This window comes from Symphodus melops (genome assembly GCF_947650265.1).
Source record: "Symphodus melops genome assembly, chromosome: 11".
Lineage (NCBI taxonomy): Eukaryota > Metazoa > Chordata > Actinopteri > Labriformes > Labridae > Symphodus > Symphodus melops.
The window spans coordinates 17,454,305-17,481,169 of record NC_136701.1 but is presented as its reverse complement, the minus strand read 5'-3'; the positions used below and the strand labels follow the sequence as shown (position 1 = coordinate 17,481,169).

At 43.1% G+C, this 26,865-nt stretch overlaps 1 protein-coding gene and 1 long non-coding RNA gene across 2 annotated transcripts in view; one reads left to right on the top strand and one right to left on the bottom strand.

The window, feature by feature from the left end:
* Positions 1 to 376: 376 nt before the first annotated feature.
* The window catches only part of rtn4rl1a (reticulon 4 receptor-like 1a), an 85,617-nt gene continuing 59,128 nt past the window's right edge, over positions 377 to 26,865 (top strand). Inside the window, exon 1 of the mRNA XM_079356512.1 lies at positions 377 to 1,056. Coding sequence (XP_079212638.1) covers positions 1,044 to 1,056 — 13 coding nt within the window. The 5' untranslated portion in view covers positions 377 to 1,043. The remainder of the gene's footprint in view (positions 1,057 to 26,865) is intronic.
* The window catches only part of LOC306832099, a 90,282-nt gene continuing 71,173 nt past the window's right edge, over positions 7,757 to 26,865 (bottom strand). The window contains exons 2-3 of the long non-coding RNA XR_013780181.1: positions 11,980 to 12,062; positions 7,757 to 7,925 (exon numbers count right to left, since the gene is read on the bottom strand). This is a non-coding gene — a long non-coding RNA (uncharacterized lncRNA). The remainder of the gene's footprint in view (positions 7,926 to 11,979; positions 12,063 to 26,865) is intronic.

The following is a 26,865-nucleotide window of genomic DNA, read 5'->3' as shown; positions in this document are numbered from 1 at the left end:
AGAAAAAAGTATTCTGTTAATTAAATTGTAATTGTAATTGGTTATACTGTTTGTGTCACATCCATGCCCACAAAGCTGGCGGCTGCGATTGTTAAAATGAAATTAGAGAGGAAGATAAAGGAGTGGTTCACACAAGGACACAAGTGAAATATTGATAGGGTGCAAGAGCTGATAAAAGGACGATTTTAATATGAACCTATAACTGCAGCTTCATCAACATATAGCTTGGCTTCTTGTCTGTCACGCCAATAAAGCATAGCCTATTTGAATTTGAAGAAGGAGAGGGGGAGGGGGGGGGGGGAGGGAGAGAGAGAGAGAGAGAGAGAGAGAGAGTTGTTCTGGCTTTCATCAGTCACATCTCGCAGTGGGAGGGGGATTGAAGCGGCTGCCTCGGAGCTCTCCGTTAACAGAGACGGTAGACGGCTCTGACTCACAGTGACGATCCGCACACAGCAACATATCAGACTCCACCTGACCTGCAACCTGACAGGAGGTATTTGATGAAGGCTTAGGGGAACTTTTACTCAGCTTTCAGTTGTTTTTTTTTCTTCATCCTGCTCTTGGCGGCATATTTCTCTCGTATCCAGGGCATCAAACAAAGTCAGAATGCACGTTATTTCTTTATAAACACCAGATGGCGGTTGGTTGAAATAAAACACACCAAAGAGTGCATGGGACGGGACGAGGTGTTTTCCTCACCTCTTTCATAACAACTACGGACCAGTGAACTTGTTTTATTTTTTGGTCGTTCTTTTTTTCTGCTGGGTTGCGCGCGGACCTAGTCGCCCAATTTCGCCCCTTATTTTCCTCAAACATCACCGACACCCCTCTTTCCCTCCTCCTACACCACTTCTTTCGCTTTTTCTTCAACTGTCTTCACTCGTAAAACACCAGCTGCCAGCCGCGGACACAAGACTTCACTGCCTGGCGGTTAAAAGGAATCAAAATAACAGTTTAGTCTACAAAAGGCACAGGATTGGACATCCACGAGGATGCTACTCCCGAACCGACACTCCTAGACGGTCCAAACAGCCGCTGCCAACATGTTCAGGCGAGGTAAGAGAAAGAGGATTTCACTTGTTTTCCATGATTGAAGAGCATGTGAGATGAGCTGTTTATTGGTGCTGATGCGTGCCTGTGTCTTTAACTTTATACACATTCCTAGAGTTTTTATGCTCTTACTGCTGGACTTGTGCTATATGGTGACACAGAGGAGCCTTATCGTGCGTATTTAACAACTAACCATAGGTCCTTGATCCACACAAGGGCCGAGAATAGAAAGGGATATTAAATATTTATCCACTTTATGTAAAAAAAAAATCCTTAAAATAGCGAACCGCTGCCGCACTGCAGTTTGTACGACCTACCTGCACGAGGATGGTCGGTGCTGTTGCTGCGCGCGCGCCTGAGTACACTGCGCGCGAGAGCAGTGGGGGAAAAAAAGAGTGCGTATGGAAATAAGTTAATAATTGTTAATTTTGTAGCAAAAGTTCAGTCGGTTTTGGGACTCTGTGTGGTCACGCACCTCTGCTTGAAGTGCGGGATCTCGTGCGCTTGTGTCGACATGTTGACGTGACAGAATGAGGCGGCCAGCCTACCAACAGCAATATATTTTGACTTCTGTCCGCGCGGCGGGAGAGGGTGGCGGAATAGTAGAAAAGAGTAGGACGCGCGCGCCTATCGCAATATCGGTTGTTTTGTGGCGAGAAGGAGGTTATGAAGTTTTAACGAAATGACCTTGCCTGTGTGATGTTGACAGTGAGGCTCCATTCTCACTGTCAGCCGTTTTTTCTTTTCTCGGCTTTCATGCGCACGTAGGTGCCAAAACAGCAGGTGCAATTAGCATCACATGTCACAAATCATTCAAAAGCCTTTGAAAAATGGATGTTTCATGTTTGAAACACCACTTATTATTCGAAGACTTCAGATATACAACATGAATGATACACACCAATGAGGAATTTTAAAAAAAAAAGTATTTGTGGAATGGTGACTCATCTATCAATCCCTCCACATAAAGCGAGCAGCACTCTGGTGAAAGGCAGATTGTCAGGCTGCTGTTTGGTGATGAGTGTAACACACAGCTGACTGAACCCTGAGAACATAATAGAAAAAACATTCTTTAATGGCGACACTGGAAGTCTGTCATTTTACTGCAACCCGACGCCAAGGAGGACGAGAACACTGTACATCCATGCACATCATTATCTATTAGCTCACTTGGTTGGCTTAAGTCGGGGCACAAGCTGGGCGATCTCCTCATTAAGGGTGGGACCTAATGGGCTTGACAGAGGGCTGATTAGAGCTGTCATTGTGCTCCTATGAGTGTGGTTATGACGAGGAGACACAGTGAGCTTGTTTGCTAGAGGGAAACCATCTTTAATTTTCCTGTAATTTCAGATGGAGAGTACACACCCACACACATACACACACTCGACACAGTGGTGATGGCTTTGGATCTCCTCCTACAAATATGTGGCTGTCAGAGACAATAAAAAAAATCCAGAGTAATTGCTCAGCCTGCCTGAGATACAGTTATCTATGTCTGTCACCTTTACCCACAGTATCTCTCTGCAGCGGGATAAAACAAGTGAGAGAGAGAGGGAGGAGAAGGAGGATAAGTGTTTTTGTGTAATGAAAACTCCCTCTCTCTTTGTCTCTCTCTATCTCTCTGCTTGGCTGGCTCTCACTGCCAGCCTGAGTCTGAGAGCAGAGAGGCCTGGCAGGCTGATTGGCGACTAGCTGGCTGGTTTGGGAAGCTGCCGAAGCTTTGTTTCCCAGCGTGTTTGAAGCTGGATTTGTTTCCCTTACTTGACTTTGCCCTCACTTCTGCCAGTCCTCAGCAGTCTGTTGTCATATCTTAAGTTTACACAGTAATAAACACACTGACACCTTGTAAACGGAAATGACATGCCAATAAGTAAAAATTAAAGGACCCACGAAGAAAAGCCTTATTTGGCTTCAAAAAACATTATAGCTGTATTTGGATTTTTTCTCCAGCTCGGCCTGCAACCAACCATTATTTTTTCTTATCAATTCATTTTTTTTTACCGTTCTTGCATGATGTAGGATTTTAGTTCAACAGTTTTTGCGTCTCCTTTGTCGTGTTTCACGTTTCACAAGGGACCAAACATTTGCAATGATTCATCAGTCATAACTGCAGGCAGGACAGTTAAACGCACAGACTCTTTTACTACACTGTATAGTGCTGTTGAAAGATGTGCAGAATGTGGTTTTGCATTGTCTTGCTGAAATAAGCGAAGCCTTAAAAATACTTTATCTGTATTGCAACATACGCTGCTCCAAAACCTGTACTGTATCATTCAGCATTAATGGAGCCTTCATAAAATGTGCAGGTTAGCCGTGCTGCTCGTGCTCTAATGTGCCCTATACATTCAAGAATCCTGGCTTTTGAATAGAGCGCTGATAACACGCAATGTAGAAAATGAAATCCCAAGATAACTCGCATTCCTTTTGTTGGGAAACCATTTTCTTGAACCGTTGCACTATTTTCCAGTGCGGCCTCTCACAAAGTGGATTCTTAATTCAGATAGGAACAGCCTATCTGGGACGGCCTTTTTTTTCACCCAATCATAGTACTAACCTGTTGCCAGTTGACCTTTCTAACTGTGCGATAGTCCACCAAGAGATTTTATTTCACATGTTGCAATTTCTCAGCTTTTTTGTTGCCACTGTCCCAACTTTTGCTGGAAGGGTGTTGCTGGATGAAATTTCAAATAGGAATTTCTTCAATTTAAAAAAAATAAATAAATAGAAGAATTGATGAGTTTCACCATTTGATTTGTTAAAACGTGAAAGTGGACAAAGCTTTGACAGTTGTGAATAAGTTTAACTATAGTTATGAAAGCACCTTGTTGGGCAGGGTTCTCTTATTCAGTCATCTTAATCTCTGATCTGTACCGTTATTCATACTCTGCAGCCCTATCATCTATTTTAAAACCAGACTGGCATACTACCATAGCATATATGTGGTACTTTTATTTTGAGGCTTTTTGGGGAGGCGGCAGAGTATTTATGTAAATGCAAGTCTCTGGTATTTTATGTTTTATGAGTTTTTAGAAATATATTAGAACCTCAACTTTTACAAGAATATAGTTTGCAAGTTGGACTATGGGACGCATTTTTAGTTGTTTTTCTCTGTCAGAAGAAATAAGAATAGTGATTTTTGAAAATTGCAGATCCAAGACTATAACTTCACGTCAGAGTGTATTGTTCTACAATTTGATGGACATTTGAATGTAAATCCACAGACGTTTCCTTCTGAAGGGGAACGTGTGACTTAGGTTGAGCTTTGTGACTGCAGAATGGTTTTTGACATTTGTAGGGTGTAGTACTTTTGAGCTGGAGTAGAAGAGTTTATCCAGAATGAACTTCCTTCTCATAGTGAACTTGAACTTCGAAAGGCACGACACAGACTCTTCTTCCAATCTTCCTAATATGATTTCATCCCCTTACTTTTACTCTCGCTCCCAGCAAGAAACATTCTATAATCCCCAAAAAATGAAAAATGTGCACAATGATCTGTGATTGAAACCTTCAGCCGTGATAATGCATATGTATCTCCAGCCGTGTGCCGAAATTCACAGATCAATATCAATATAGGATGGTAAAATTGCAAGTCATTCTTCTTCCAGACTACAGCCTCAGCCTTGCTCGAGGGCCAGTGTCTTTTCTCAGGGCTTAACTGTGAACAAAGTCCGTCCTCATTATAAAACTTTGCAGCAGGATTATGGACTTCCTGCTCAACTTGATCCTAAATGAACGAGAAGTTTGACCTGATTTACCCCCAAACGTTGTCATCACAAACTGTATGTCCATGTTTAAACGCTCTATGATGTGTGTACTAGTAATTCATGCTAATTAGCTGAATCCGCCTGGTTTCCCATTGGCGGAATTTGATGTCACAACTCTGCTCTCTCTCTCAGTACACACAGTTTTACACACATATATATTTGCCTGCAGGCCAATTTCAAGTCTACAGTCAGACAATTAAAAGCTGGAGCTGATGCTGCTGTCTGTCGCTGTGTGTGTGTGTTTACTTGAATCTATGATAGCCCTGGTGGATGATAATAACATATGGATTAGTGAAAAAAATATTTATTCGGGTCGTGAAGCACCAAATGGCGGGATAATTGGGAGCTGAGATTGATCCAAAAGTGCCATCATCCTGAGGCAGTGGGAAGATTTTTACAGCTAAGAGTAAAAGTCGTACGATATATAGAGCGGTGCATCAGTGTGGACTCTGTGAATATATTAAAGAGACCTAAATCATCATGGGCTTTGATGGCTTGAATAGAATTCATATGATAATCAATTACATCGCTGATGCAAGTCAGATCCAAGTGGGGATGAAACGCATCAGCACACGCACACTCGGCTGCACACAGCGAGCGTGCGATGGCCATGCATATCAATGACCTTTGCAACCGCTCTTCTTGCCTGATCTCAAGGTCGCACACAGACTCCTTCTTTCTTCTCCTGAATCCCGAGCTAAAAGTGGTCCAGCCCGCTGAATTCCATTAAATCATTAAGTTGCACCACAATAGTCTGACAGGTCCACAGCATTTAAAAATCCACACACGGTGTTGTTTGAATAATCACAGGGTCGGATGTTTTCCCGCTCTTAGCTTTTACGCTGGTAAAAAAAAAAAAAAAGAAGCAAAACAACAACCCGGCATGAGCTGCAATTGTTTTGATGCTAAAGAACACAAACACCAAGTGCAACAAATGATGCCGTAGGGAGCATAAAAGGGCGTTCCAAAATAGTCCCGCGGTGATTCCCCCCCCCCCCAACTTTTCTCACCAAACAAAGCTCCATCTCCCATTTGTCTTTGTGTCCAAACACTTCACTGCAATTTCAATATTTTCGACAAGGTTAGACTAAATGTTAATTAAGCCAGCCATCACAAAGGAAACATTACTCTGAATGATTCTACATTGTTCACTCCAAAATAAAAATAAAACAATTAAAAAAAACAACAAAAAAAACGTGAAGCTTGCAAAGCAAATTAACAAAGCAAACACCGCTTTGTGCATCAATTCCCTCTAATTAGACTCGTGCTACTCGTATAATTGCAGCTGTTAAGTTATTGCTGATTTTGTTGGTGAATGTGGTGCATTCATTTGCTTATGAATCACATCAGTTCACCTTGAGAGCCCGGAGCAAACACAGCAGGGGAGGTCCTGAGCGTGCACAGTGTCCATCAAGTGAGACATCACGACACAACAGGAGTCCTGTATATAGGCCTTAGCTTAGCTTAGCCACAGCTATGGCTAGTGCTCTGATGAGCTGTTTATGCGATCACTCAAAAAAAACAAAAAAAAAAAAACGTGCTGATCATTCAGACTATGGTTTGATTGTGTGTGCTTGAGCCAGCGATCAGTGTAGTTCATGTCAGAGCTGTACAGGACTAGAGGAGTTTCACAGTATGCCAGGCGGGCTCTGGTAGGGAAGGAGAGGAGAGGCGGCGAGAGATCGTGACAGAGACAGAGGCATGGACACGTAGAAAATGAGCGATTATTTGAAAGCTGAATTCACCTGGCGGATAAACGAAAGTGCAGGCAGAGAGAGAGAGAGAGAGAGAGAGAGAGAGAGAGAGAGAGAGAGAGAGAGAGAGAGAGAGCCAGTGGGGAGTGAAAAACTGAGCTGATGGGAACTGATTGTACGTGAGTGTGTTTCTCTCTTCTCGCTCTTACCCAAAAACTTTTGGTATTTTTCAAATCTACGGAGGGAGAGATTATTGGACAAAATAGCACTTGCAGCAGAACGATTTCTTTTTTTTTTGAAGATGTACACATTAATGATGGCAGCGGATTTTTTTGATTGTTTGTTTTTAGCTAAACCTGAACTATCAGGGGCAGAATTTTGGAATTACTAAAAAAAAGAAGAGAGACATGAGCTTTCTTTCTTCTATTTGGGACGTCTTAAGCTACTTCGTAACAGCAACGCTACCTTGCACGAAACACAGATTTGTGAGCACCAGTTTTAGTCTGAGAACAGGAACTACAATACCCAAACTCAACAACCACCTTGCTGTTACAACATGACTGCAGGGAGTCGCGGCTCTCTGATTCTGTTTTCTTAAGAAACACTTCCAATATGTAGCTCTGCTAAAACACACAAGTGGTCCCTCTCCATTTTCTGGTTACTGATCAAATGAGAAACGACAACACAGAGTTTGATAATGTACTTCCCAGCGAGCACATGATTCTTCACAATGTTTCCAATCCCTCTCTTGTTTATTGTTGCTGCCTTATTCCAAAAGTGACGGCCGTATTGTCGATGCAACCCTCGGAAAATATTCACAGAGCACATTTCCAGGCCTTTTTCCTGCATGTCCTTACTCCCAGGATATATCTCCTCCATCCCGCCCCCTCTCCTCCCCTGTCTTCTCCTCTGTAGCTGCTTCGCTCTGTACCTGTTGAATAATTGATCGCTGTTTTGGTTTCCGATAAGGCGTTCGGGGTCCACAGCTCTCAGCAGTACCGAGCTAGCTGCTTTTTTTTTTTTTTTTTTTTTTCTCTCCTCACGGCACTTCACACGGCTCAGTCCATCCTTCCCCACCCTCTCGCTCCTTCTCTTTCCCCACTCTGCCACCCTCCACTTTTTAGTTTAGTTTCGGGTTTTTTTTTTTAACCTCCACATGCCCATTATTTTAGTTTCTGTAGCATGTTCTCCTGGTCTTATTCTAGATAAGCTCTTGATAGCCATCTTTTTTTTTTCTCGTCTGAGCTCTGCAAATATGAACGCGTATTTTTCTAAAGATGTCCACGGAAACCGAACGTAAGCGACGTAAAAACAAGGAAAGAGGATCCGACATTTAACATGCCTTTGTAAGCTGGTCTTCACAGCAGGAGCCCCGCTTGTACTGGATCTGATCGGGGATTTCAGCTTTGCTCTGGTACTTACAGAGGAGAGAGAGAGAGAGAGAGAGAGAGAGAGAGCGAGTGGGGAAAACAAAAACAACCCATGTGAAATAGTCTTCATAAATACAACTTCGGACTTGTTGAGGCATCAGAAATGTTAGCATCAAATAGTCAGCACTGAAGCACTGAAGCGAGCAACATACAGAACTCCCTTTCATACCCTTCATCACATGCCTGTATGTTAGCTACATCCTGATGATAAGGTCAGCTGTTGTCTGACTCTTCCTCTCTTGAGGGGGAAAAAAAAAACAACTATTGTTGTTCACATGCCTCAGGTTACGTTCAATTGAATTTGATTTGTATCGTACATTTCATACAAATGTAAACTCAATGTGCTTCACAGAAGATACCATTAAACAAGCACAATACGACCTCATTAAAAATGAACAAAGCCCATTTTAAAATCTGAACACATTTATAAAATGACCCCACATCATCCCGTACAACACACACACACACACACACACACATATAAACCTGTGACGAGAGTGTACAAACAGGACGTTACACCAACCTCACTTATGTACACACATGCACGCACAAATGTGGTGACTGTGAGGACTTCCCATATGAAAAGGCTGTGTTTGGTTTTTGGTGGTATTTGGTCAACCTTTAGACACATAGGATGGTGACTTATTCAGCCCTAATGGATCATATTTCCTCTTTTACAGGAAGTCAAACAACCCCTATTCCCAGAGCTGTGCCTTCTTGAAAACATAAGGCTCTGACCCGTGTGCTCTGTATTTATGTTTTCCTGACAAGGAACTCTAGTGAGACTGAACTAATATTGGAAAAACCTTGACGTTGCGATATTTGTTCTTCCTGCGATACAAAAAAAAAAGACAAACTAAATTCTAAACGATGAATGTCTTTTTGGTCAGTATGACATTTTCAGATTTGATATCTCAACTGTCTCTTTGTTTTATCACACACTGGCACCCATCTGACAGCGTCTCTGACACAGACAATGACGTGAGACAACCTGTGGACAGAAGACACGGTGGGTGACAGATTTCATCCTAAACTTGGTAAATAGACCCGACGTGCCAGAGCAACACTGCAGTCCACATAAGAGGGAATCCACAGACCCCTGCAGATTAAGCAACAGGAGCAGATTATTAAAGGGTTATCCTGCTGTTTTTAAACCTAAGTCTTTTTATTGATGATGGTTTGTTTACTTTGCATGACCAGCTCTGTAATATTATCGGCTGCCTGTGACTCACACAACACTTCACCGCGTGCGCTGCAAGGTGTGTCCACTCAAAGTAAACAATGGGCAGCACATCCACTCTGTTAGTGACGTCAGCAGCTTTACACTTCACATGCAGGCCGAAGCAGCAAGAAGAACCCAAGTTTAAGAACATTATTTGAGACACTTTGGCTCATCAAAGCGTCTCTTTTACACAGGAGGCGGCTCATTATATCCACACTGTTCTCTTTGTTGTTTTCGTGCCTTAACGTTATTTACCATGGCAGTTTGTGAATCAAACAATTAATACAGTAAAGTTCAGTCTTTTACAACAACAACAACAATAACCTTCATTTATGGAGCGCTTTCCAAAACTCCAAAGTTACAAAGTGCTTCCCGAAGGCATTCAAATAAATCTGGCTAGTCGTAAACTGATAAACGCAGTAGAAGAGTTCTTCAGAAATAACTGATATCATAAAGGACAGTTTCGATCAGTTTTTTTTTTTTTTTTTTTTCAAACAGGGATTTGTAATGTTTAAAAAGAACACTGAATCCATTTGGGGGCATCTGATCACAAAAAGGCTCAAACGGATCGTCGTAGAAAACAAAGACTGAATATTTGTTTTATTCTGTCGGATCGTTTCGAGGCCTTGTCAGCAACATGTTACATTTCTACTGCTTTACTTCTGACTTTGTGTTAGACGTACAGTTCAGGCTGCACCACTATGTGCTCATTTTCTCCATGGCACCTTATGACATTATTTTGCATTTAATTTTGTAGTTAAAGAAACTCTGCAAAAAAATGTAGACTCACACTGAAGCAATCCTTGTGCGTAAGTTAACGTTCTATTTAAAAGCCATTTTTAATTCATTATTTATGTTGTTTTGTCTACCCCCTGCTACATATCTCAAATGGAGCACCTGGGTGTGCAGAAATGTAAACATACATTAATATGCATGCACAGAAACTGCCTTCAAAACTTTCCTCCTTTATTTCTTCCCTTGGTTTCTGAGGCTCCCCCCCCCCCTTCCCTTTCCCTCGACTTGTCCCTGTGCGTGTCCTCTCCCTGGGTGCAGTGAAGTGTTTAGAGTGTGTGCTGGCTGTTACCCAGCGTGTGGGGATTGAAGAAGATGGGTTAAAGAGGGAGAGGAGTTCATCAAAGGCGGGACAACAAGTCAATTCTCTTGATTAACGACATCACTTTTGTCCCACAGTGCTCACACACCTGAAAATGTGTGTTTTCTATAATCACTCAAACACACACACACACACACACTCACACACACACACTCTGTTTTATGTTTGCATCCTGTGTGTGTGTGTGTGTGTGTGTGTGTGCGCGCGTGTGCTGCAGTGAAGACATGGCAGGAGTGGCAGCAGTAGCAGGTCTTACATAACCACATCACTGCATTAAGCAGCCCATCTGTGTGTGACTGGTGCTCACACTTCCATTGGAACTCTGAAAATGATTTAGTGTTTTTACAAGCCAGAGTAAAGAAGCTCCATTGTTTGTTCTCTATTAAGCATACTCTCCTTGTCTTAAAGGCAACACTTCTTCATCCTGATTGACTGAAGAAATGACTTTTGAAACCAAACGTAAAGACTAGCGGCAGCCCCACAGTGCCAACACAGGGTTAAAGGTGAAAAAACAGTCTGAGGGCCTGATTCACTAACAACGCATTGCTCAATTAGCTTCTCTACTTCACTGCTCCTGCACCGTCTCCAGGTCTAATTCACAAAGCATTTGGTTTATTTATTTACGCCTCATGTCCAAAAGGAGTCCTGCTCTGGACAGTTCGCTCAGGTTTGTTTTGTGTCTGAATGTGGGGGAAAATACTGCTGCACTTGAACTCTTTTAAGAGCCTCGCCTTCATGCTGATTCAGCCGTTTTATCAACATAAGGTAAGTTTTTGATGCCCAGTTCCCTCCCAAAACAAACGACAAATGAATTGAGGTTATTCGTAGGCTTTGAAAAGGCCGTTTTTCCTTCTAATCTTCCTTCTAAGTGATCTTTCAGTCGGTCTTAACCGGTCTTCAGTTGGAGTCTGAGAGTTAAAAATGCTTTTGGATCTGACGAGACCTTCAAAAATTCTGCAGCATTATTACCATCTACTCCCTTGAAAAAAAACCCCAATGGGACTTTTCCTGGATAAATAAAGGTTAAATTATATGTCAAGTCTCAACAGACAGTTTTGGCTTCAGTCCAACTGTGTGTGGTGATTATTGCTGTTTCCTGTGAATAAAGACACTTTTAGGAAATGAGGCTTATTTGCAAAAAAAAAGGGGCCAGTTGTTCCCCATAAGGCTGCAACACTAAATTTAAACACATGCAGAGATGCTGTTTTCTCTGCAGCGCAGTTATGGGTTAAATGCCTTACGCACGCTAAAACAATTCTCTGATATTTGCCAGAATCCACCAGTGGGTTTAATAAAGTTCATCCTGATCTATTTTCACTGAGGCTTAGTCCAAGTCCTGTCTCAGCTCCTGAAATAGACCTGGAACACACGGGGAAAAAGCCAAAAAAAGACCCACACGCGCAAAACCCACATAAAGGTGCACCGGCGGCGCACACCATCCAAAGACACTGACGCATGAAATGGCTGAAATTAGAAGAAGCTTCTTGTGAGTGGGAGTGTGCGTTTGATGCTGCTTCAGAGTGACGAGGGAAAGTAAAGATGGAGTGATGTGAGAGAACAGGAGATGAGGGACGTGTTTGTCTGCTGCCACAGCTTGTTTGTGTCTTCAGTCTGACTCTCATTAGCACACACAGGCACTTGTGTGTGTGTGTACGGATTTGCGTGTATTTGTGTGTGTGTGTGTGTGTGTCATAGTTAGGCTTACATAACAACCAGTTGCTCAGCTGGGGACACTGTACAGATGAGTCCCAGGACAGCCTTTTTATTGGATCGAGTGTGGAGGGTTTTCTGGAACATAAGCGAAAAAGAAGTCATCACAAACACAAACTTCTACAGAGCAGGAAAAGTCATAAATGTGTACTCACTGCAATATTGAGGTAAACCCACATCATCGGTATACACCCCTTCACAAATATGCAATCATTTTCATGACATTGCATTTATATTTTAGGCGGAGCTGGTGCTACTTCCCAGAATGAGTGAGTGAGAATACTTCAGTGAGAAAAGGAGCTTTTACATATTTAGATTTCTTGCTGTTTTTATTCCCTTTGCCATTTTGGACTCAAGCCATGAAATGCAACTGGAACATAATACAGTAAAGACATACTTCAAACAGTGCGTTGTTGATGTTAGATTAAAAAAAGCAAGATTGAAATGGTAGAAATGTGAGACTATAGCTCTAACAGCAAATACAATCAATCAATCAATCAAAACCCTGACCTTCATTTTTTTTTCTTTAAACGTACAGTATGTAAAACTCACCACTAGGGGGCTCTCAATCAAAACAACAAGAAAATATGAAGTCGAGGCATGCAGTGTATCATGGGAGTAAAAATGAACAAACTCCCCGGACGGGCGAAACCGACGAAAGACCACATGTGTACTGACAATCCATCCATCCATCCATCCATTTTCTGCCGCTTATCCGGGGCCGGGTCGCGGGGGCAGCAATCTAAGCAGAGACACCCAGACTTCCCTCACCCCAGACACCTCCTCCAGCTCTTCCGGTGGGACCCCAAGGCGTTCCCAAGCCAGCCGAGAGACATAGTCTCTCCAGCGTGTCCTGGGTCTACCCCGAGGCCTCCTCCCGGAGGGATATGCCCGGAACACCTCCCTAGGGAGGCGTCCAGGGGGCATCCGGACCAGATGCCCGAACCACCCCAACTGACTCCTCTCGATACTGACAATCTATCCAAGAATAATTTACATGATGTTTTTCAAGCAAAGCAGCACATAGAGGGACAGAACAGCAGCTTTCAGTAGCGGCTAGCGCTAACCAATGCAGCGCTCTTTGACGTAACATCCGTTGTTTCCTTGACAACGATCAACAGTGGCGGCAGTAGCTCAGTCTGTAGGGACTTGGGTTGGGAACCGGAGGGTCGCCGGTTCAAGTCCCGGCACGGACCAAGTCCCGGCACGGACCAAGTCCGGAAACTGGTCTGGTAGCTGGAGAGGTGCCAGTCCACTTCCTGAGCACTGCCGAGGTGCCCCTGAGCAAGGCACCGAACCCCAAAAACTGCTCTGGAGCGCTCTCTGTGGGCAGCCCCCTCACTCTGAGACCTCTCCATTAATGCAGAGTGAAAACCGAATTTCCCCTCGCGGGATTAATAAAGTATATAAAAAAAAACAATTCGTGTCTATCATGGCGGCCACCAACAAGACACGTCCTGTTACGATTATAAAATGACAGATTTCTCTGGCTTTGGTAACTTTTGAAAATATTTGTGGTAATGTCAGTACTTTGCGCAAAAATATCTATAACATGGGTTTAGTCCATTTTTTATTCGAGTTTCACATCTTAATGTACAGATTAGCACGCAATTCTACCTACTGTACCTTTAAATAGCGAGCCTTATTTTTTGTTGTCATTTCTCCTTAAGAAGATGGATCATGGCTGTGGGAGAAATCATCTCATCTAAAGCATGTCAGCACGCGTACAGTACATAATCTTTGAATCATGGACAGATTATTGCAGAATGATAACACAAGAACGGAGCCGAATGTTCCCCTAGAGCTGCAGCGTGCACTGCCAGAGAGACAACATTAAATATAGCCAGCTTTAAATAAAAGTGTCATGAGTGTATAGGCATTGTTGATAGAGCTGGTTTATGGGTTGCGCGGCTGTCTCGTGTGACGGGTGCTTACGGGAGCCACACCCGTGTCAGAGTGCTTGTTATGTGTTCGGGGGGCGATTACTGCTCGCCTCGCACACGAAGCAGAGTGTTACAGAGAGGGAGAAAGGGCGAAGACATCCACAGCGCACCCTCCGAACTCCCCCCCCCCCCCCCCCTTTAACCAATACTGCATTAATCTTCTTAAGCTGTCAGCGTGACCTAAAAGTGATGATGCACAAGCGTGCGGAGAAGAAGAGGGGGAAAAACTCCCGCCAAGAAGACAACAGCTTGTGACTAATCGTGAGTTTAGCACAGCTCACCAAGCTCATAACTGAGTTGTAGCACCATCACCTTGGCACAATTCAATTACTGCTTTGAGGAAGGTGCTTACCTCAGATATTCTTGATCGCTCATAACTCTCTGCCCGCTGCGTGTGTGTGTTTGTGTGTGTTTATGTGTGTGTGCGTGACCTCGCTGTGAACCAGGGCAGGCTGGGAGAACTTTGACTTATAAGACTGGGTTTTTTTTTTGTTTCGTTTTTTTACCTTCTGCAGATGTGCCATTTAACAGACGGCACCACAGGCTCATAAGTTAATGTCAGCTCATCCCAACAGACCCAGAGACACTCGTGTTGTTTGCAGGTGTGAGATAAAGCAAGGTGTGTTTGCAGGGGTAGCAGTGTGAGGCTGCAACAAGGTGAGAACGTGTGAAACGCGAATGAAATGGAAATGAACTTGACAGGGAAAAGCTTCCCCGCTCGTGTGCTTCACAGGGCGGCTCTTTTTTTATTTATTTTTTTTAAACACCTTTCTTTGCACCTGTTAATAAATGATAAAATGAACAGAGAGATAATCACCACACAACAGATGCCATCCTAATAATAACACAGTGAATCCCTAACAAACCTGTACGACCTGTGTTGTTGTTGTGATTGCTACAGTGCTACTGCCCCAATAAGGATCTGGCCACACTGCAGCACAGCTGTCATGAAGACGGGCTGCCTGCCCAACTACACCAGCTGTGCCAGCCCAACCATCACTTAATCACCCTGGGAGGGAAGGAGAAAAGGAGGGAGGGAGGGAGGGAGGATGAGTTGCCAGGTGACAGAAATTAAAAGGAAAGTTGTTGGTGTAAGGGTGTTGTAGTAAGAAGAGGTGAGTTAAAGAGAGATGAGTGAGGAGAAACAGTGAGAAACAGGACAGGACAGAGGAGGGGGATATGACGGGTTCGTCAAGAGGACGCCATATCCCCAACACTAGTTATAATTAAGACTAAAAAATACAAAGTTGTACAGTAGGTATCTGACATCAAATATGGATGATCGTTGTTTTGAAAGGATGCTGACCTACTTTGAAAAAGTCCATGGGGTGGTCGAGGGTGAAGGACGGGCCAAACAAACAGCAACTTTATCCACGGGGCATCGGGTTGGAATCCTTAGTATAATAATACTTTTATTCATTTTCTTTAAGAAGTTGACTTTTTGGGGGGTAATGTACGTTAAATAAGTACACGAATATGTCAGACATGGCGTGTAACACGCTGGTTGCATTTCTTGCGTATGCTTGTACATTTTTAATACAAACCCATTTCTTTTCTGAAACTACCAAAGAAATGATTAAACTCAACTACTTCTGTTTTGCAACCGGCGTTTCCCCAGAGCTTTCAGCGCCTCCCTAATAGAATGGTCGGGGAAACACTGGCAACCGTCAGTCAGTAGTTGAGAGATTTAAAAAAAAAAAAAAAGAAAAGTTTCACATTGAAAATCAAAGATTTACGGTTTCTTACGTTGTTGCTCACATGACTTCACTCGTCAAACTGACGTCAATGTGCTTGTTAAAAACGTGTATATTTGAAAGTAAGTTGTGAGTATTTTTTACTTTGTGAAAAAGTGCAACGCAAAATCATACATTTAGTTTAGCTTATTCTACGTCATGTAACAGAGCGGTGAATTTCAGAGTTCAACCCAGATCTTCTCGTGAATTTATTGAAGCAGTCGGCTAAAAACCAAAATAGCATATCTAATGAAAGAGGAGTGAGGATGCGTTGCTAAGAAAGAAAGGTGTGCAAAGGAGGAAAGGCTCCACGAAGGAAACTCAGAGCTTTAAGATGCAATAAAAAATGGAGTAAGAAGTGCAACAGAGATCGAGTGTTGGAGGGAAAGAGTTATGGCTGCGAGTGTGATGGAGAGGAGAGGCGAGAGAGTGATTTGTGAAAGGAGGTAAAGAGTGGTGGAGGTGAAGCAACACGGCCTACACTGCGAGATGATGAAAAGGACTGAGGACATCCCGTGAAAGAGATGGAGCCAAACTGAGGTGAAGAATGTCAAGCATGTTTTTTTTCACACAATTCCGGTGCAGGCTGGATTTATACCCCCTCAAAGTCCTTCTTGTAGTAGCAGGAGCTGTGTATATGCAACCAGACGAAAAGCAGCACTCCGAACTGAGCAAGAGAGTAGCTTCTGGTTGACTAGCAGCAGCTGCTCAGGTACAAACTCCACCTAAAGGTGCGACTGCAGTTAACATCTTTTAATGAACTCAACCAAAATGTCAGAGTAAACGTTAAACGGAGGTGGAATCAGTTGACCTTTCACGAAAAACAAACATCATTACGGCGCACCTTTGTCTTTTTCTTCCTCCGCCACCTGCTGACCTGCCACCTGCACTATCTCTCCCATTCCCACAATGCCCTTTTCTCTCTCCCATATCTCCCTCAGTATGTGCGGCCAACATCGTGGCCGCCTCTCAGAGCATATTAACCGACCTTGGGCGCAGATTTGTGCCGCACCGCTCAAGATTTGGAGAGAAATAACCGAGATGAGAACATTTGTCTACATTGTGAAGACAGCTTGTTCTTCACCTTCCCAGTAACTGACGATGAATCTATATGCTGAAGGGAGGATACAACACTATCAACATAAATGTATTTTACTGCCAAGATAAATACGCCCAAAGTCAAAGTGAGTCTTTTGCCATAATCTATTCAGTCAGCAGGGAATCGATTTGAGTGTATACAATCCTGGAAAGCTTTCGGTTTGTATCGAGCAGAATCAGCAACACTCGCGTTCATTGACTCTCAAGTCCCAAAAACTAATTGATATAGACAAGTCCCGGGAAGTGCTGCAGTGCTGAAAAGCCACCTTTAATTTATTTACATGAAAAGTTACCTGAGGCCACAAACTGCGAGTGAAAAACAATATTGATTTCTGTTGTCAGCATCAAAATAAACCCATTTTCGAGTCAAAAAACACACGACTAATCTGTTTTTCATTGTTTTGCGATACACCAGAGGGAGAAAGTAGGTCTCTGTAAGGAACACAACAGATGAACAATGAAATGAGACTTAAAAAAAAAAAAATGGAACCAAAACTAAATAATAGATTTTTGTACCCAATCAGGGATGTAAAAAAAAAAAAAAAGTGGAACCATTTTAAATATGACACTAATCCAGAGTGCCAGGGTCCCTGCCTCCCTCTCAGGATGTGTTTTGGTCTGCGTTTCCCTCCGCCTGCTCCTACCTGCCCCGTCTCTTTCCATCTGTCTCCTCCGCGAGTCTCAGGGAACCTTACACGCTCCGCTCGGCAACAGATCAAGACAGCTACATCTTCTCCAAATGCCATTTCACAAACGTTTCCCCAAACGTGTTCACAGGAGAGGTTTCCTCATGTAGTCACATGTGCGCGTTTGTGGCGTGTGGGAGTTTGGAAAGGCACCACATTAGTCGTGTGGATCAGCCGGAGTAATAACCAATTATGTCTCACGTGAACGACATCAGTGTGCTAAATGGATTACATATACACACGTACATATTTCCACAGTGAGGAGACAAGTGTGGGTTAAATAAAGTATTGTGTTGTTTAAACGGTGCAGTCAGAGATGGAGCGACTTAATTCCTGTTTAATCATCCTGAGATGTCACCAGAAGAGAGGGTAATAACGTGTAATCCACTTTTTCAATTCCCTCCTACTGCTGCCAGTTGTTTGGATGCTTCTTTGACATTTTAATAATGACAAGAACACTTCGGCAAAGGTGGATTAATTGGATTAAATGTGGGGAATAGATGCTTGTACTGTAAGCACGCAAAGTTTTTGTTCAAACCAGATGTTTTGAGGGAGGGTCGTTCTACACATGTTACAGTGGGACAGGGTGACAAAGCAACAACCTGCACAGTTAATTAATCCGTGGAGAAATGCTAGATTTTCTGCAATTAGAAAAGCATTTTGGTTTCTGGCAGGTGATCATTTAGGAGCATTTAATCCACTACACATGTTTACTAAAGACAGCAAACACCAATCTGCTGGCAAGTATGGCCCACCATGTAAACCGCCCAGCATAAAGAAAACCAACTACTGGATGGCACATACTGTAAAAGGAAATACTTAAAAAAAGGAATTTGTTTCCTCTATGTGAGTTGCGATGTGGTTTGCTGTATGTTGGTGGTGTTCAAACAATCCAAAAATGTAAATATTCGGTAGCATAGTTAAAAAAAAAAAAAAAAAATCCCAATTCGTGATTTTCACCACTACATCCCAATTTTCATAATTCCTACTACGATTCCTCCGTGTGTGTTTTTTTTTCATTTTCACCATGTTAACCCCCCCCCCCCCCCCCCCCAGTGGTCCACAGTAGACAGAGCCCTGGCTCACCTTAAAGAGTTAGCATGGTAATACCTTGTGGAGTCGAGCCAGTCAGCCCGGCCTGAGCAGAGGTAAGCCCTCGCTCAGCTCACATCAAAGGGGACGAGCAAGAGAGAGAGAGAGAGAGAGAGAGGATGGAGAGGTAGACGGAATGAAAGATGGGTGAGTGAGTGAGTGGGTGGGTGGGGTGGGTCGGGGCTGTCATATACTCCCTTTATCACAGGGAATTTTACGGTTCAGACCTGTGATTCTGAGGGGAATTTTATGGCCTGGCTGAAGATGGGCAGCTTCAATTCAAAAGTAGGGCTGTCTCATCACTTCCCAAGGTGTGTGTGTGCGTGTGTGTGTGTTTGCAGAAAGTGTGAGTGTGAGGGAGTTTAGGCCCTTTTGTGCCAACCTTACCTTTCCTCACTTTAAAGGCATATTTTATCATCCTGACAGCTTATTGTTTATCAATCCCGCTTTGTGCGAGCTGATTCATGCGCTGCTGTTGTCGCATTTTTAATTGAAAGCTTCTCCACAGGGACGGGAGAAAATCGATTCATTTTGGGAGGACAAAGTTCTGATGCAGGTTGTTTCTCTTTTCTGGGGTATATAAATATATATATAAATATATACCGGCTTTGACAGTTTAACTGCAGCGTCCATCTGCGCTGTTACCTTGACTTCAGCACTCGTGGTGTTTAAACGGACGGATTATCTATCAGCGGTTGTTATTGCAGAGATGCTATCGCAGGATGACGTCCGCATGGTAACGTGTCACACATAAATGTTGGAGTAAACGCTCCAGTTAGATCGCATTAATGAAACATGTTCCCCGGAGATTATTCATACTCTGCTTTAATTATTAGATGGTCTCACCACACAATAAGCCTCTTATCTGGATACGAGCATCAGTTTATTGCTAAATGAGCCACTGATATCCAAAGCACAAGCCTGTGTGTCCACATGGATATGTGTGTGCTGCTGCTGCTGTTGACACGAGAAGGGACTAATTCAACCATTTCTCTTCAGGATTACAATTACATGCCTCTGCTTAAGGCCTTGACAACCTGTTTCCTCAATAAGCTTCTTACTTTACTGAGTGCTACGCTAACAAGCCAGTGTGCTATCAAAGATGTGGCTACGTCACATGACTTGACGATTTTTCTATTTCTCTGCTCTTCTTAAAAGAGTAGGTAAAAGTGTTCGGGCTCATTTTGAGAAAATAAGAAAGATGTGTTTCTCGACAAAAAATGAGTATGTTGTTAAATCTGCTCTTCCTCGTAACCCTGGTCGAAACAAGCCGAAATGCTGCGTTCAAAACTTTTTATAAATCAGTAATAAAAGACATTTCACTCAAATTTAACTTCCTGTTTGTTCCTCACTTTGTCACGAATCTTCAACGTTGAAAAGAAAATTTGAGAGCGAGTTTCCGAGGGCTTTCACACACAGGCTGCTTTCATTACGACACACCGAATGTTTACTGCCAGTACAAACAGTTCAACAAAAAGACTTCCTGCGAAGACGCTTGAGAAGTTCCTGGGAGACAAGATTGCGAAATAAGAACACACGTACTCCCAAAAGAACACTGTGACTGTGACTCCACTCAATCCAGCGGTCCGGTGTGGTTGATTGCGTTATCTGAACAGGTCCGATGCAGCTTTGTGTTTCACCAGTTGGACTGGAATGGGAAGTGCAAAGGTTCGTTGAAGAGTACGCCAATTCTACGAAAGTTAAAAAAAAAAAAAAAAAGTACCTGCTGTTGTTTCTGACGCCGCCCTCACTATATAGAAGCCCAATAACCCAGGAATGTAAAGAGTTCCTTGTACAGCTAGTGAGGCGTAAACAGACGCTCGTTCTAGCGTGATGCTAATTGCAAAGTACTCAGAGGAAGAGCTTCATCGTAGTAAATATTAAATGCGCTAAAAGTGTTCTCGGAAAAAGAGCCGTGCTCACTGTGCTGGTTTCTATTATGGAACAGCCTCCGCCCGAAAAAAACTTTTATTTTTAGACGTTCAGACTTTTCTGCAGACACTGTCTCGCTTCTCTCCCACTCTCTCTCTCTCTCTCTCTCTCTCGCACACACAAAAACAACTACTGGCCGCAGTGAATGAAGTTCATTCCACAAAGTATGTTCATTGACTGTCACCATGGTATCTGGAATACACCAATCAATTTCCTCCTCCTTTATCTGAGAGGAAAGCCAAAGAGGCGCTAAGCATGTCTGCAGAGTGGCGTTGGGCATGAGGGACAGACCAATGTGGAGAGGCAGACAGAACTCAGGTCTGAGGCGAGACACTCTGAAATATAATCGAATTCAATAGATCTTTATTGTCATCGCTGTAAAAAAAAACAACCAACAAATACAAGAGACGAAACACAAGTCAGATTGATGGCGTCTGTTAAAAAGAAAAGAGATGGAAAATGTAAAAAAGATGGAGGGGGGGGGGGGGGGGGGGGGGAACGACTCATCAAGCGGAGAGGGATCAATGTAAATAAACATCATAAAAGTGAGTTGGCGCAGGGAGTTCATTTTTGCACCTGGCTCCAACGACTCTCTCTCTCTCTGTGTGTGTGTAGGAGGAGAGGCGGCGCGGTGGAGGGGACACTACTGTTTTGGAATATAGTATAAGCACAGCTGTCGCCTACAGCTTAAGCAGAACGATTACAGCTTAACGCGGCAACATCTGCTGCTCTGGTGTCCGCAGAGAGCAGACCGCTGGAAAACACCGTAGAGAGGTAGAGAGAGAGAGAGAGAGAGAGAGAGAGGAATTAAAAACAAGCGTAAGTGCAGGGCAGGGGTCCCCTACTACACTGTATGTCACAGTGTCCATCTTATCTGTGTCACCTCCACTTGTGTCCCACTTTCCAGAGGTGCCAATGAAGGGGGCAGGAAAACCCACAGAGATGGACGCGTCAAATGCTGACAGATTGGAAGGGCAGCAAAGCCCCGCAGGGCGCATACCACCACCAACACCTGAGAAGACAAACGATCGAGGGGTGTTCGCACGTTCCTGGGCGGGCGTGTGTCCGCGTGTGAAAACGGAAGCTTTGCCCTCATTAGGAGCGTAGGTTCGAGTAGGACAGGGCAGCGTTACCGTGAGAAGGAGGATCAAGAGGGAGCAAAGAGCAAGCTTGAAGTGCAGCGGGGATTGAAAGGCCGGTCTCTGCGAAGACTTTACCAGAGAAGGATATCAAAGAAAGGAAGAGGAATGCAAAGTTAATGGGCTGTGCAGGGCCGGCGATGTAGCCTCGGCTGAACAAAACCTTTTAAGTGAGGAGGAAAGCAGAGGGGATTCACCGGATATGATTTCATTTTCACAACAGGCACAACATGAGCATAGATAATTTGAGTTAATGCATACTATGGCTGGTTGCTGCATAAATTAAAGAATACAAATGTGTTGACCAACACACAGTTACTGTAGAGAGTTATAAAATCTCTGTTTTACTGAACCTATGGAGGTGAAAAATGTTAGATATTAATACCTTCTTTTAATTTTACTACTTAAAGCAGATTAGATGCAAAATATAACAGCTGAGAGTCTCCGTCATGCCAAGTTGTTCACAGCTTCAGCTCTGGAGAAATACGCTGAGAGTTTGTAGCGTTGACGCACACGAGATATACATATATATATGTACACACACACACACACACACATATATAATCCAGCATGCAGCAGAAAAGAAAAAGACAGGCAGTGAACAGGTCATCAGTCAGACAATGCAGATAGAAACTGATTGCTCCTGTATCACGTCCTTTTACCTCGTGCTGCTGATAAGAGACACTCCTTGATCCTGCTGCATTCATCTCACAACTTCACACATTCAGCCAAGACATGTCTGAGAGTGGAAGAAATATCTGGTCAGGTTTTATTTATTTTTAACAGCTGAAAAAGTCCATTTGTTAACTTCTCTTTTTCTAAAACAGTTGTATTTTTTGGGGGGGTATTCCTTTTAGTTTCTGTCTGTTTGCAGGCTACAAATGTTTTCGTTGTTTGCCTGCCTGAGTGTATCTACATGACCATTGCGCACGTAACAATGCTTGTACTCTGAGTGCACCGAGATCAAATTCAAGTCTGGTAATCCATCTCCCAGATGGTGAATTAAAAAGCACAGCGAGAGACGGGGAAAAAAGGAATTTGCAGCGGAATTGATGAGGTGTAAAAAGAAAATGGGGCTGAGGTTGGCTTTGATGTTTTCACACAGCATCCCTGACAGCCATGCTGCAATGGGACCAAGAAACGTTCCCATTATGCTGCGACTGAGCAGAGTCTAGCAGGTTGACATGGAGTAAACCCAAAAATAGCCACATGAGAGTCGGCATGACTTGCTTTGACTGGAGGTTCTCTGTTGAGAGGCCGTGTAGGGTCTTATTGGCTGCAGAGGTTGGACCACACATACTGTTCTTCATCTGTGGAGTCGTATCTGATGAGAGTTTAAAGAAAAGTGTGGTACTCTTACCATAACTTGTTTACATCGTTTTAACAGGCAGTAGGGCTGTGATCCAGTCTCAGAGCTGCAGGAGGTGATCAAATATTCAAGAAAAACGTGTTTTTTTTTTCCAAGAGGCACTCACACACACACACACACACACACTCACACACACACACACGTGTTGCAGAGAAAACACACAAACACGAACACACATCTGCACTGATGCTTTTCTGCATTCATTGAGCTGTGACCCGATCAATGTTGTGTTTTAAGGCAAAAAAAAGAAGAGTTGTTTGATGTTATATAATATGTACATTAAAAAAAAAAGGAAAAAAAAGATCAAATGACTCATTCTACATTTAAAGGTTTTTTCTTCGCTCTTACTTCATGATTGGAGTTTGACTGTTCTTAACTCTTAGACCTCCTCTCATTAAGACAAAGAAGAAAACACAAACTTGTCACATTCAGTAGGCATCCTTAAATCTTCTTCGGCATGAGTGAATATTCATGGTGCAGGAGCCAAGTTGGATATTTTTCGGCTGAGAGCTTGCAGCCATTATTTTTGAAACGTGTGTCACAAGGATCGTTCTTTTAAAGCAAGTAGTGTGGTCTCTGATAGTGGTGAGCGCGAGAAAATGTCCTTCAGCACATAGTAAGTATCATAGACGGTTGGCTGATTGATTTCTCCCTCACGGTTAGGTTTCCTTTTGTATATTTTTCTCATTTCAACATTGAATTGTTTTTCACGGTGGAGAATTCGCTGAACAAAAACACAGTTGGCTTCTCACGATTTGTACTTTCAGATCAGTCATGCGAAATATGACTGTGCACACACACACACACACACAGAAACCTCTGGAGGTCAAAGAGGACATGCTGCTGATTACAGGGAAGAGGTTTCATAACACCGTCTGGTGCCTGAGTGTGCAGTGTCAGGAGAAGAGTCTGTTAGGCTTATGTTGTGTAATGAAGACTGAAGAGAAGATAAGGGGAAACAAATCCCCTCTTTCTCTCTGTGTACTGTATAGAAGCTTATACATATCTGCATTGTGTTAAAGGAGACATATTATCCACCTTTTCAAACAGTCCACTGTGGTCTAAATGAAACATCTGTGCTGTGCTTTGGTCCAGATATAACATGAATTAAACACCAGAGGAGGTTTGTGACCCTGTGGAAACCAGCTCTCTCAGAACACTCTGTTTTGATGTGTGTGTCTCTTTAAATGCAATGAGCCGCCCCCCTGAGTTTTTCCAGTAAACTTCCATCATTTGTAAAGACAATAAAAATGGCTGACCTGCGCAAAAGTTTTACTCCAGGCTGGAGGTGGAGTTCGTGGTTGGAGATTCCCGGGGATGGGGATTTATTTTAACAGAATCCAACTTGTGATGTCACAAACTGAGAAAATTGGTAAGACTTAAGCAGACCGCAAACAAAGAACTGGATGGATTTATTTCACATTTTGCGGGTTGATAGACCCTCAGGTTACCCAACTAAATGTTCAAAAACACTGTAATTGTGGATTTTTCATAACATGTCCCCTTTAAAGGGTCAAGAGTTGAGATCACATAGTTGTCTATAAAAGCCAGCAGACCATATATGAGAGAATAAAGGTTGGAGCAATCGTCGAGAAGATCAACTCTCAACCTGAAATATAAAATCCAGACTTGTACGTTGCTGCTCGATCATCACTACATGTCAGGTGATGAATAAAAGAGATCCTGTCCTCTGCCTGGATTTGGATGTTTTCTGTTCTCTTGGTTGACTCCTAAAGTTTTGTGGACAGAGAGTGGATGTGTTTCCCCCAGCCAATGACGTGGAAATATCATCATGGTGAGGATAAAGCTCGTTCCAATACCAGGGTGAACCTTGGGGTGGTTTTTCAATTGCGTGTCAGGCAGCTGGCCGTTAGCTTGTCCTAGCTTGCTAAATTATTAGCTTTTCCATTCCAACAAATGTAATAGGCCTACTCTCAGATAGCTGGCAATGTAGGTACAGGCAGTAAACGTACACGCTAAAGTCCAGCAGTGAGTGTGTGCACTTCTGAGAACGCCATGAGACCAGGGGGAGGAGCCTGAAGTTTCAATGTTTAGTTTAGAAGCTGTAACAAACATTTCTACTGACTTGTAAGTCCTGGCAGGATGTCTGTATTGGATTTTCAGAGGTTTATAATGAAGCATGAAGGAACACTGAAAAGCTTTTTTTGTATGGAGAAAGCACTAGACAAACACACAAGTGTTTCCAAATCTAACCGATAAACAGTTGAATGAACATGCCAGGACACCACATCCAATTAGAAGAATGGAAAAAGCATAAACGTACAAAGTGTAGGTAACTAAAAATATCTGAAAAATCTACATGGCCACTTTTTTTTTTTTTTTTTTGAATGTATTCATCATGTTTCAGACCTCAAAGATACAATGTGTTTTGGCAAGAGCTCTTTTGTGTGCATTTGCGCATGCGAGCGAGTGTGTTTTCTTGTACCCAGATGTTTAACTTGTCTCAACTCTCTGCAAGCTGCCTGAATCCTCCTCCTTATGTAACTCTGTTTCATATTTCATGAAACAGAGTTGAGCCTCCGCCTGCCATCGGAGGCTTCGTGGAGAGAAGACGAGGAGATGTCTAAGTTGCGACAGAAAAAAAAAAAAAAAAAGACGATAGTGGGAGTAAAGAAGCCGAAGCGGAAATGGGAGACGGCTGAAGCGACTTAATGAAATACAGTTTGGGTCAAACAGCATTTACAGAAACTTCTCATAGTTTGCCATGACTCTCTGAGATGCCAAATTTAGCGATTTTGACATTCAGAGGGAAGCATTTGAGAGCAATTTCAGCATGCTTCTCCGGGACTCAGTGCTTAGCTAATTTGACCTGACATTTTAAACCCTGCGCAGTGAGGTTAAACCGAATGCTAATATCTACATGAGAAAAATGATTCGAGCCAGGTCTTTGGGCGTTTTTAAGTGAAAAAGTTACCAGGATTGCGTCACATCATGTCTGTAATCCCTTAAAGACACAAGCAGGAAAATGGGAGCTGTTCAAACCCTGGGCGAACGCTGTTCAGCTGTCAGATACGTCAGTCTGATCCCATTTATAAGGATCAACACCCCAGGAACAAAATCTCACAATAATCTCCCTGTAAAAAAAAAAAAAAAAAAGCCCAAACACACTGATCTAAACACTGACATACTTGTGCTTATGGACAAAGATTAGGCTGTAATCACAGTTTAAATCAAACATTAGCATCCAAGTCAGAATCAAAGTCACAACTTCTCGAAAACTGTAATATCGGCTATTTGATGCCTTTTGTGTGAAATGCTTTCTCATCATCTTTTAGTCGCCCTGGAGGTTCACATTGAATCGCTTTCCCATATGCCACAGACAACAGCCAAAACACACTCACACATACACACACACACACTCCCTCAGACACAATCTAATCCTCCTTTATTGTCCTGATCCACATCTCCTTTCCGAAGGCCGCAGGAGGAAGGCATTTATGCAAATCACAACCCAGTGCACTAATATGGAGATACAGACAAGCACACACACACACACACACACACACAATCATATCTACACACATACACACACAAACGCACACAAGCTCTTTCGCGCCAGTTGTGTCCCAGATGAAAAGGTGCCAATTATTACAGCAGTTTTACAGGAGATTTCACTGCCATCACTGTATGCAAATCCAGAAGTCGTTTGAAATGAATGCCTACCCATCAAGAAATCATTTCATTTCAGGCTTTTTTTTGTGTGTGTGTGTCACACACGTTAGCCAGACACACGCACCACAATCAGACACACCAGCGTATCTCCACTAACAAACTATGAGAGGTAGCAGCAAGGAAAATCTGTCCGAAGCAGGCGTGATGAAACGGCGGTGGCAGAACATCACATCGCAGCAGCACGTTCGTTTGTGAA